The sequence below is a fragment of the Haliotis rubra genome, unplaced genomic scaffold (assembly GCF_003918875.1).
Source record: "Haliotis rubra isolate DU_JTF1 unplaced genomic scaffold, ASM391887v1 Scf419, whole genome shotgun sequence".
Taxonomy (NCBI): Eukaryota; Metazoa; Mollusca; class Gastropoda; order Lepetellida; family Haliotidae; genus Haliotis; species Haliotis rubra.
This window is the reverse complement of record NW_025767101.1, coordinates 25,580-38,506: the sequence shown is the minus strand read 5'-3', so window position 1 is coordinate 38,506 and position 12,927 is coordinate 25,580. Positions and strand designations below refer to the sequence as shown.

Below are 12,927 nucleotides of genomic sequence, written 5' to 3'. Positions count from 1 at the left end.
ATTACCGCTAATTAAAGGGGGAATTCGGGTTGCTTTGACTTGTTTGACCCAGAATATCTGCCAGTCGAAAGCCAATTAATGTCGAAAGAACCGTAAGCCCACGCACCCACTATGACGTTACTTGACAACAGAACTGATAGTGGCCCGTCGTTAAGGTTGAGCGGTCCAATATCATTTGCAGCGGCCCGAAAATTTCTGATAATGGGAGGGCCGTTTCATGATAATTCCATGTATTTTAGCTATAAGACAAGTAAAATTGATGTAATTCATCTTTTCTCATGACAGAAACAGATAATGGTGGGTTCGAATACCAAAGTTGGCATCATGACGTTTAAAGGGTTGTCAGCACCACAATCGTGGCTGATTTCACCAAAGTTGTACTCGTCTTAGACCTGCAATACTTAGGGATTTTCTTTGGGGAGGGATAGGATAGCCTAGTGGTCAAAGCGTTTGCACTTCACGCTGAAGACCCAGGCTCTATTCCCCACATGGGTACAACGTGTGAAGCCCTTTTCTGGTGTCCCCCGTCGTGATATTGCTGAAATATTGCTAAAAGCGGCGTAAAACCTCACTCGCCCACTCACTAACTCACTGCGGGCTTTCCTCCAATATCAAGTCTGAATGATCACTGAATTGCTGTTAACAGGTGCGTCCGACCATACTCACTGACTGTGATATAATATCCACCGGTCAGTGAAAGTGAAGGAACACAACCATATAGCGACATGAGAAGGGAATAGAATAAAACGGCACCGTAGTTTTAGTTAAGAAGTAATAACAAGTAGATATGGAATGCATGTTGAATCAGACCAAAAATAGATGGATGCAAAATACAGAGTACCTGGAGTATCACTGCCTTTGATATCCAGTCATTTGAGAAGAGGCAACTTTCCTAATATATATACACACTGATCATTTTCTGTTCCACTGAAATATAGAAGAATAAATACACATAAGATAATGACGGGCGGGGGACAAGCATGATATACTGTTGGCCTATTCCAATGCCCCCAGAAAGTCAAGACTGATATTATGAAGACCTATTCTAGATACAAATGTCTACACTGGGTCAAACAAGATATGCTGTTCACCTATTCTAGATACAAATGTCTACAAAGAGTTAAGCATGATATGCTGTTCACCTATTCTAGATACAAATGTCTACAAAGAGTTAAGCATGATATACTGAGGACCTATTCTAGATACAAATATCCACAGTGAGACAAGCATGATATATTTCTTGTGACCTATTCTAGATACAAATGTCAACAGAAAGTCAAGCATGATGTACCAGTGACCTGTTCGAGATACAAATGTCCACAGTGAGACAAGCATGATATACCGATGACCTATTCTAGATACAAATGTCCACACTGAGTCAAGCATGATATGCTGGTCGACTATTCTAGATACAAATGTCTACAAAGAGTTAAGCATGATATACTGAGGCCCTATTCTAGATACAAATATCCACAGTGAGACAAGCATGATATACTGAGGACCTATTCTAGATACAAATGTCCACACTGAGTCAAGCATGATATGCTGGTGACCTATTCTAGATACAAATGTCCACAGTGAGACAAGCATGATATACGGGTGACCTATTCTAGATACAAATGTCCACAGAAAGTCAAGCATGATGTACCAGTGACCTGTTCTAGATAGAAATGTCCACAGTGAGACAAGCATGATATGCTGGTGACCTATTCTAGATACAAATGTCCACAGTGAGACAAACATGATATGCTGGTGACCTATTCTAGATACAAATGTCCACAGAAAGTCAAGCATGATATACTGAGTACCTATTCTAGCAGGAAATGTCCACAGTGAGACAAGCATGATATGTTGCTGACCTATTCTTGTTTTATTAAACAGTTGGTAACAGGAGACGGAGTTAGCGTTTCCCGAACAACCTTGTGTCATTGTGTTATGGGTGGAGATTCCTTCTAAAATCCTGAAAGAGGATGCTGTTTCAATGTGTTTGATGCAATCTGTTTGTTTCTGACTTGTGGCCACATCGATATGATGCACATACTTCTTGTCCTGGTAGAAAGGTTCCGGTGGACCCAGAGAGACTGGAATCGAGTCGTCTTTAGCGATGAATCCAGGTTTACCCTCAGTTTCGCGGACGGCAGGCATAGAGTCTGGAGACGACGTCGTAAACGGTATGCCCAATGTTGTGTACAGGAAGTCGACAGATTCGTTGGCGGAAGTTGCATGGTGTGGGGTGCTTTCTGTGGGAACAACCGTTCCCGACTTCTGGTCATCCGTGGAAACCTCACAGCTGCTGCTTACCGCGACCAGGTGCTCACCCCTGAACTCGTTCCTTTCATGGCGGCTCATGGCCCAGGTCTACAGTTCCAGCATGATAATACTTGGCCGCATACCGCGATGTTGACACGAAATTTCCTTCAAAACGCTGGAATCAACGTCATGGACTGGCCATCAAGGTCCCCTGACCTTAATCCAATAGAACACGTTTGGGATGCACTTGGGAGAAGGCTTCGTGGTCTTAGGACCCAACCTCAGAATTTGCAGGAACTTGGCGCAGCCTTGCAAGAACAATGGTGCAGATTCCCCAACAACGTGTTCACAAGCATCAGGCAGTCGATGAGGAGACGGTGTTTGGCAGTGGTGACTGCGCTGGGCGGCCATACACGATATTGAACTGAGAAATTTCGCATATTTATTCTTGTGACTTGACATTCTGTATACCCATGTTTTGGAACGGCGGTGTAGCCTAATGGAACTGATTACGTATCGAGTACATCACACAGATCTCAGCAATGAAATAATAACAATTTAACCATCCTACCATCTCTTGTTTTTTTATAGTGCCCTGAAGAAAGAATGTGAAGTTTCTTTTTGGACTCAGTATACTTATATACTGTATATACTGTTATAGTAATTGTTATAAGCAAGTAAACAAAGGGGGGATAACTCTTCACAAAAACTAATGAAAAGGGATTAACGGAGCTGTCTCTCTTAAATTAAACCAAGCACTTGATAGCTGGTCAAGGTTGTTTATACTAGAAATCCAATTAAACATATTCCTAAAATTCTCAATAATTTCTGGTCATACTATATGTGAAGAGAAAATAATCTAAATTCCGAGTTTTTAAAATAAACTTTAATAACGAGAATACAATCGAGTAGCAAGAAAAGAATCGAAATTTTGAAAAGTACATTCTTAAACGAAAGGAAAATCATAGAATAAAATTGGAAAATGTCGCGTTTTTTAACAAACAAAAAATACCCACCCGCCCTCAAGTAAAGAGGGACAGCAGGATGTTCAAGCATTACCTAATTAGGGGGTTCAGAGAAGGTGGTGATCTTCACTTCCTTGTTGGCGTTTTGCCACGTCTGGATGAACCTTCGAATTCCGTTCACCCACACAGTAGCAGCAGGAGACGCCCGGGGGGTCCTTTATCACGAACGTCATCACCAGCTGGGTGGAGTTCTGATAGTTGCTGCCTGAAAGATCAGGAAATACTGGCTGATAAGGGAAAATGTATCAATTCATTTATAGTAGTACTTGAATTCGCAGTTCGCTGTGCAAAGCTCTAGTTCCTGGGTCATTGGTTCGAGTTCCATATCAGTTTGACTATTATCCTTGGTTATATAATCTGTGACAGTTACGTGCTACTTGAAATTTGGTAAACGTCAATGACCCGCGTGTCTTTTGGCTTTCTTCCATAATTGTTTGAATAGTGTTTTTCTCAAAAGCCTTAGTTGAACAGAGTGAGACCAGGTTTTTATTCACGTTTATTTATTGTACAAAACTCGATTATAATTATTGTTTACTTTAACTGTATATTTTGGGTACAGACGCAACTGTGGACATCGACACATTTCGCTGAGACAACTCACATTTGCACAAAAGGTACGTTACTTCATGTTGTAATGTTGCTGTGTAAACGTGAGACATAACGTCTATTTTACCAATCTACTTATCTGATTCCTTACCAGTCAAACCGTGTGTATAGTCTCCAAAAGACAAGAAGGATATAGTCACTCTCCACCTACCGTCATATCCACAAAATATCTGGGAGGGTTCGACCACTCCACCATAGTCCGACACACAGGACAGGTTCAGAGGACGGTCCAAGGTTGTCTGGGGTTTCCTGGAACGATACGGGTGAATTAGATTTAGTATAGTAAAGTTACGCATCTTTCCTCATGAACTAATACCATTACATTCTACCCACGGATGGATGGACGGACGAGCAGGCGCCCGTACGAACGGACGAACGGAAGGATGGATGGATGGATGGATGGATGGATGGATGATTTACAATCATTATGAAGCCCACCCGGCAACTTACCAAACTAAGCATTCAATCAATTCAGTTCAATCAGTTCAATCAGTTCAAGCTGATATAAACCTGAAGCATATGAGGAGGTGATCCAGGTAGTCAGCCATAATGAAAAATCCAGAACTGTCCATCACTTTCTTGTCCACGTTTCGGTTGCTGTTTTGAAAGTATTGTAGGACGCTAGGGACAGTACAGTGTTTGGTGACGTTGTCATGTAGACATATGTTGTCCAGGGTAACACTGGTGGAGGCCATGGTGAAACTCCAAGTTTGTATTTTCGTCTGCAAATCGAGTATCTGTAAAATGAACAGGACCGTGAATAACACACCAAACTTTGACAATCATAATGGACAAACATGACAACACGTGGACAATAAGCTATGGATATGACAGACATGACGAGAAGTGGAAAATAAGCTATGGATATGACAGACATGACGACACATGGAAAATAAGCTATGGATATGACAGACATGACGACACATGGACAATAAGCTATAGATTTGACAGACATAACGACACATGGACAATAAGCTATAGATATGACAGACATGACGACACATGGACAATAAGCAATGGATATGACAGACATGAAGACACATGGACAATAAGCTATGGATATGATAGACATGACGATATACGGACAATAAGCTATGGATATGACAGACATGACGACACATGGACAATAAGCAATGGATATGACAGACATGACGATATACGGACAATAAGCTATGGATATGACAGACATGACGACACATGGACAATAAGCTATGGATATGACAGACATGACGACACATGGACAATAAGCTATGGATATGACAGACATGACGACACATGGACAATAAGCTATGGATATGACAGACATGACGACACATGGACAATAAGCTATGGATATGACAGACATGAAGACACACCCACACTCACCTATGGAAACAATGACACTGGGACAGTCAGCTGTAGTCAGAAGGACACGTGTGCAATCAACAGTGGACATATCAAAAGTCTGTTCAAAGTCAAGTGATATTTATCATTAGAAAAAAACAGCACCTGACTAAATTTGAACCTTTGAAACTCTCGTTACACATTTGGCCCAACAAAACTGATTAGGAGTATCCAACTGACCTGATGCAGGAAGGCTTTCTCGAAGACTGCTTGGAACATGATGCTCTGCAGACTTGGGGGAGGGTAGAAATGCTGTATCCTTGAGTGGTTGCCCAGTCTCTGGATCAACAGGTGCAGACTCGCATACCCCGGGCTGCAGTTATAAGGGCAAAACGTCAGAACGTTTACGATAATGGGATGGAATGGCGATTGGTTGGATTCTTCCGAGAAGAGCAGGACGTACGGTACTTCACTGTAGGGGTGTGTTTGCGGCTGAATATGGCTTGTCCTTCCGTCTCCATTTCCATACATTTTCTCTATTTCTCCCCTATATCTGGCTCTCCTTTATCTGTCCTTCAATGTGCCGTCAATGTGCTATCCCAGTCTTGTTTCTACCGATCCCTAACCTCGTTCACCACCTCACCCTTTCCTGTTAACCCCTCTATCCATGCCATCTTCTACTATGCCTCTCCGTATCCCTCTTGCCTTTCCCTCTCCCCGTCTCTTCTTGCCCTACCCTTTCCCCGTCCAATCTTGTCCTTCCCCTCGTAATTTCCATGTCTCTTCTTGCCCTACCCCTTTCCCCGTCCAATCTTGTCTTTCCCCTCGTAATCTCCCCGTCTCTTCTTGCCCTACCACTTTCCCTGTCGAACCTTGCCCTACCTATTTTCCCATCAACTCTTGTCCTTCCCCTCTCCACGTCCAGTCTTGTCCTTCCCCCTCCACGTCCAGTCTTGTCCTTTCCTTCTCCCCGTCAAGTCTTGTCCTTCCACTCTCCCCGTCCAGTCTTGTCCTTCCCCTCTCCCCGTCCAATCTTGTCTTTCCCCTCGTAATCTCCCCGTCTCTTCTTGCCCTACCACTTTCCCTGTCGAACCTTGCCCTACCTTTTTCCCATCAACTCTTGTCCTTCCCTCTCCACGTCCAGTCTTGTCCTTCCCCTCCACGTCCAGTCTTGTCCTTTCCTTCTCCCCGTCAAGTCTTGTCCTTCCCCTCTCTCCTCGTCCAGTCTTGTCCTTCCCTTTTCCCCCCGTCCAGTCTTGTTCTTCCCCTCTTCCCGTCCAGTCTTGTCCTTCCCCTCTCCCCGTCCAGTCTTACCCTTCCCCTCTCCCCGTCCAGCCTTATCCTTCCCCTGTCCCCGTTCAGTCTTGTCCTTCCCCTCTCCCAGTAGTCTTATCCTTCCCCTCTCCCAGTCCAGTCTTGTACATTCCCTCTCCCCGTCCAGTCTTATCCTTCCCCTCTCCCAGTCCAGTCTTATCCTTCCCCTCTCCTCCTCCAGTCTTATCCTTCCCCTCTCCACGTCCAGTCTTGTCCTTCCCCTCTCCTCCTCCAGTCTTATCCTTCCCCTCTCCCCGTTCAGTCTTGTACATTCCCTCTCCCCGTCCAGTCTTATCCTTCCCCTCTCCCAGTCCAGTCCTATCCTTCCCCTCTCCACGTCCAGTCTTATCCTTCCCCTCTCCACGTCCAGTCTTATCCTTCCCCTCTCCTCCTCCAGTCTTGTCGTTCCCCTCTCCACGTCCAGTCTTATCCTTCCCCTCTCCCCGTCCAGTCTTGTACATTCCCTCTCCTCCTCCAGTCTTGTCCTTCCCCTCTCCACGTCCAGTCTTATCCTTCCCCTCTCCCCGTCCAGTCTTATCCTTCCCCTCTCTCCTCCTCCAGTCTTGTCCTTCCCCTCTCCACGTCCAGTCTTATCCTTCCCCTCCACGTCCAGTCTTGTCCTTCCCTCTCTCCCAGTCCAGTCTTATCCTTCCCTCTCCTCCTCCAGTCTTATCCTTCCCTCTCCCTGTCCAGTCTTGTCCTTCCCCTCTCCACGTCCAGTCTTATCCTTCCCCTCTCCTCCTCCAGTCTTGTCCTTCCCCTCTCCACGTCCAGTCTTGTCCTTCCCCTCTCCTCCTCCAGTCTTGTCCTTCCCCTCGTCCCGTCCAGTCTTATCCTTCCCCTCTCCCCGTCCAGCCTTGTCCTTCCCCTCTCCTCCTCCAGTCTTATCCTTCCCCTCTCCCCGTCCAGTCTTATCCTTCCCCTCTCCTCCTCCAGTCTTATCCTTCCCCTCTCCCAGTCCAGTCTTATCCTCCCTCTCCCCCGTCCAGTCTTTGTCCTTCCCCTCTCCCCGTCCAATCTTGTCTTTCCCCTTTCCCCGTCCAGTCTTGTCCTTCCCCTCTCCCCGTCCAATCTTGTCTTTCCCCTCTCCCCGTCCAGTCTTATCCTTCCTCTCTCCCAGTCCAGTCTTATCCTTCCCCTCTCCTCCTCCAGTCTTGTCCTTCCCCTCTCCTCCTCCAGTCTTATCCATCCCCTCTCCCAGTCCATTCTTATCAATCCCCTCTCCCCGTCCAGTCTTGTCAATCCCTCTCCCCGTCCAACCTTATCCTTCCCCTCTCCATGTCAAGTCTTATCCATCCCCTCTCCACGTCCAGTGTTGTCCTTCCACTCTCCTCATTCCCTCTTGCCCAACTTATTTCCCCTACCCGTATTCCCTACCCATCTTCCGTCCCCTCTTACCCTGCCTTTCTCCCAACCCAATTTTGCCCTACGTCTCTCTCGTTCCCGTCTCCCCGTACCCTCTTGTTCTACCCCTCTCCCTGTCACGCTTGCTGTCTCCCCGTACCCTCTTGTTCTACCCCTCTCCCCGTACCCTCTTGTTCTACCCCTCTCCCTGTCACGCTTGCTGTCTCCCCGTACCCTCTTGTTCTACCCCTCTCCCTGTCACGCTTGCTGTCTCCCCGTACCCTCTTGTTCTACCCTCTCCCCCGTGCCCTCTTGTTCTACCCCCTCCCCTGTCACGCTTGCTGTCTCCCCGTGGCTCTATTAATAATGGCATTTAATCTTTATCGACGAAACTTACGCTTTTTGAATACCACCCTTTTGGCTGTTTGTACAGGGATACGCTGGAATCGGGGCCACGGTTGTGGTGGGACTTGGAACAGCCCCGCAGTCACGACAGGAACATCTGCTTCTTTTGCCCACAGGGGAGGAACATGGAATAGTTGTTGCGTTCATAGGGTACAAGGTTACTCCGCTCGGCAGCGCGTGTGGAGAGTCAGTTACATCGAACTTGATCGAGAAAGCTGATTGACCATTTCCTACGTTGCCGAGATAATAAAGTAGCCTTTTTGGGGAGCATTCATCTGCGGGCCAACCACACAAAAGATCAAGGGCGTTACCACCGGAAGATGGCATAGTGACGTCCTTGCACGATTTGTACATGCCGTCGGCGAATTTCGTAGTGACGTCGTATTTTATGGCCGTGACCGACTGGGAGGAAGTACTGGTGACGGCGACAAAGTCGCTCTGTTTGGGACTACACACCATGTTGCAGAAAACGTTCCTGAAGTTGTAGTTGCATGCTGGACAGTTTCCCAGGATCTGATCCGGCACTGTCAGCATGGACTGGAGCCAAGACAGCTGATGAGCGTCACAGCACGTGTTTGTGTCTGAAATACAGGAAAAATTGTTTGACAGATAATGACTAAGAAGAGGGGTACGTTGTGAAAAACAGAATAACAAAGACACATCACGTCAAATTAAAATACAAGACGAATACTGACCATGAGAAAAGTCCAAAACACGCCTTGCAGTGGGGCCAGTGAGGGGTTTGGGGGGTCCGGTGTATGCACAGGGAACGGGCTTCCCAGTGTTTGGGTTCACCCCACACATGCCATACATCACACACTGACCATGTCCCGCGGGTGTTGCCTGAGAAAATAAAACCAGAGTGAGCGAATGGTTTAGGTTTTACGTCGCCGTAGCAAAATACCGACAACACTGCGTCGGGGTTATAAAATATTGAAACAATTTTATAGTTGATAATAATAATAATAGTTATTTGGTGGGGTGAAACAACCTATAAATGGTGTTGAAACTGTATAGGGTGAAACAACCACGGTGAAACAGTCTGGTGTGAAACTGTGCTGGGGTGAACGTGTTTGGGTTCACTGCTACTCTACTTTGCCAATCCGAGCAGAGATTCTGATCCATATGCATGAAATATAGAACGTCTTGACTATCCTCAGAAAACATTCCTTTTTGAGTAAATAGAAGAATAGCTGTGAAAATTATATGAACGGATCACTGAAAGTCAGTGGTGACACGCGAAACAGATTAACAAGACAGAGCACGAGTGGTGCCATGGGAATGCCTACTGCAAAATGTCTTGTCCCAAAATGTTACATAGATGTTATGAGTGAGGAAGCTCAGGATTATTTACTGGTTAAGCTTCAGATAGCGTTTGTTTTCATTTTCGACAATTTGGGCTAACATCTAAAAACATATAAACATGTCTATCGTCACCACGTTTTGTAACCAAAAAAATATGGATCGAGGTGTTAAGTTTTTTCTAACGTTTGTTATTAGATTAGTGGGGTATAAAGTTGAAAAATCATTTTTGACAGATTTGAAACTGTTTCTTTTCTGTTATTGTAAAAAAAAGTCAGGCACAACGTTCTGAGAATCTACTTGGGGATAATTCTACTTGTTTTCCATGTGTGCATTAAAGTTAGTTTATCTTTGAGACGGGAATTTGGAGCTTTTGAATCCAGTACAAAAGGTGAGTTGATATATCTTCAGATTAAAGTCAAACCAAACGTTGATAGTACTGCCGCATGGTTTAGGCACATTTCTTCTACAGTTATAGTACGGGCCTTGTGTTTTCCAGTATTTGACATGACACGATGTTCTTTAAAACATGCTGTTATAGTAGGTGATGCTAACACAGATATGGAAGCGTAGAAGGGGCATTGTCGCATTGTCACCCTCACAAAAACAAGTAAAATTCCATGTAACATCATTAAAAAAATAATTATGACATTATTTAATTTTCTTTTATTCCCCGTTCATACTTTAAAAGAAACTATTTACTGTATTATTACATAAACACTGTGCAAAAATGACCAGGCTTGCCGATATTTAGATACAACTTACTATATTTTTGCACATATTAGCATAATTATTAAACTATAAAATCAAAATCCAATACCATTCACATCATATATTTTCTGGTTCTATTTGTGGGCATACGCATATATTGTTAAATTCAGCATCCACAACCAGGAACATTAATTGGTCGCTCACTTATTTTAAGCTAGTAGAGTAATACAGTAAAGCGCATAAAAAATGAATTCTATTTCGTTTCAGTTTCACGTTTCTTACATTTTTGCGCTGCTATATTTAGCTATAATGGCGGACATCGACTATGGAGCGCTGCCATTGGCGTTTTTAGCAATCAGTAGTTAAAATAAAGGACACGAGTTGTGCAGCTGATTTTGATCTTAATAATTGTTTGTTTAGTTTATATGTATGCCACCAAGGTCGGGGTTACAACTGGTTGGGTTGGGATGGGGACTAGGTGGGGGTCAGCTTGTATTCATATCTCTGCACCATGTAGCCCATTTCTGGTTCCCCCCGCCGTGGTGTATGATAGTGGTACTTGTATTTGATGTAATATGCACACATGTATTATTAATATGTGTTGATATAAGCTGTAAAGCTTGTTCACCAACCCCAATTCATTTTTTATGAAAAAAACTATGTTTAAACCGTGATATTGCTGGAATTTTGCTAAAAGCGGCGTAAAACTAAACTCACTCACTCACTGCACCATGTACATCGCGTATGTGCTGAGGGTAGCTACAAAATACAAATTAGGTAGAGTTGCCCCAGAATGTTTGTCAGATTGTCCCATGGGGTATTCCAAATGTCCCAATTTATTTAAAATGCTTAAATATATGCCATAAATGCATATAGTTTATTTTGGCAACTTTGATATTATATTCTTCATATACAAGTTATTAGGATGTAATATTTCTGATTAATATTCCATTACTAAACTCATAAGAGTTAAAGGAATATTCCTGAATAGAAAACACTGTAATGACAATTATTTTGCATGTTATAACTTTTATATGAAGAATATAATATCAAAGTTACCAAAACAAACACTATGCATCTATGTTACATATTTTAAAATTTTAAATAGATTGGAACATTTTGAATATCTCCTGGGGCAATTTGACCAAATTTGTTGGGGCATTTTGTAGCTAGGTCAATTCGACTGGTAGACCCTCTGCTGTGATATTATGTTTTTGTATTTTATCTGGATTTTGTAGATTTGTACTTTGATCCATTGCATATATGGAAAACGGGCTATGTGGTTGGTACTTGATATGGTTTAAACATATTTTATTCTATTCAAGAAGAAAGAAAAGGATTGGCAAACAAGCCTAAATGGCTTATATTAATGCCGCTCCATAATACATGTGAAGGTTCACATTTGTGCATAATGTTGTACATATTTATAGTGGTTATATCAAGTTATAATAACAATCATGGATATCAACAATTTATCTTGGTTTTGTTTCGTGGCCAGTTGATACAAATAAAAAATAAGAGAAGCTACAAAACTTTATGAATCAAAACGTTTTGATGTAATAATGAATTGATGTACTGACCGTAGAATATCCATATTCGTCTGATGTGATACTGAGTTATTGCCATTTAGCACATCCCGCAGGGAGAAACCTTTCACATAGAAATACGATTCGTATCGAATGGTATTATATTTAGGACACATGAAAAAATAGTGGAATATATCCTCATAATCTTGTGAGCAGGAACAAGAAGCATTATCAGAAATGAAACGATTATACTTATCACTGTTTAAGTCACTGCATCCCAATCTAAGGCGGCAGTGTATTATTTGACAAAATCGACTACCAAAATTTAGATCGAACATTGTGTTGGAATTAACTTGTGGTGTGATTGAATTTTTAAACTGTCCAACAGAGGAAGCGTTTGTAGCATTTGTAGGTAGGTCATTCCACAGTTTAATTGTATCGGGCAAAAACGATTTGGCATAATTAGTAGATTTGCATCATATAGTCTGATAATTTTCATTATTCCTAAGATTGTAGTTACTGTTATCAGAAACATTCCTGGAGCAAGATCACAAAGATAGTCAGGAACCATATGGTTTTCACCATTTTGTAAAATAATGTTAATTTAGAAGTTTCTCTCCGTTTCGATAAGGAAGTCAGGTTTGTCTCATGATATAGTTTCGCATGGCTCGTACCTCTAACTGCACCACATAGTGTGCGTAAGGCATCTAAGTGAAGGTTTTCTAGTGACAAGGACTGTTCGTTTGTACAATTGTCCCAGAGATGACAGCAATATAGTCGAATAGAGGTAAGATAAAGGATTTATACATTGTTTCGTGAGTTTTGCGTGATAGTCTATATTTAAAACTACGAAGGCAAATAATCATAGGGCTTATTTTCCTTATCATTTCAATAACTTCCCATCTATCCGACATGATTTTAGTTTATGGATAATCCCTTTGTGCCAAACTTTATCAAATGCCTTGTTTATATCGCAGAATACAGCTCTTACTTCTTCCGTTGTCTATAGCTTTAGCAATAAAATTATACAAATGCGTGAGTTGGTTTAAGCTGTTGAATCTCCTGGCATGAATCCAGATTGTAAATTTGAGAGGCAATTGTTATCTCTCATGAAGTTAAAG

General features: G+C 42.9%; 1 protein-coding gene across 1 annotated transcript; it reads right to left on the bottom strand.

The window, feature by feature from the left end:
• Positions 1-786: 786 nt before the first annotated feature.
• LOC124288499 (NPC intracellular cholesterol transporter 1-like) lies at positions 787-8,612 on the bottom strand. Its single transcript, XM_046725020.1, has 6 exons — positions 8,260-8,612; positions 5,445-5,577; positions 4,392-4,618; positions 4,033-4,130; positions 3,310-3,480; positions 787-927 (listed from the first exon to the last, which is right to left on the bottom strand). Exons 1-5 carry the CDS (start codon positions 8,592-8,594, stop codon positions 3,323-3,325), a joined length of 951 nt encoding a protein of 316 aa, XP_046580976.1. The 5' UTR covers positions 8,595-8,612; the 3' UTR covers positions 787-927; positions 3,310-3,322.
• Between the last annotated feature and the right edge of the window lie 4,315 nt (positions 8,613-12,927).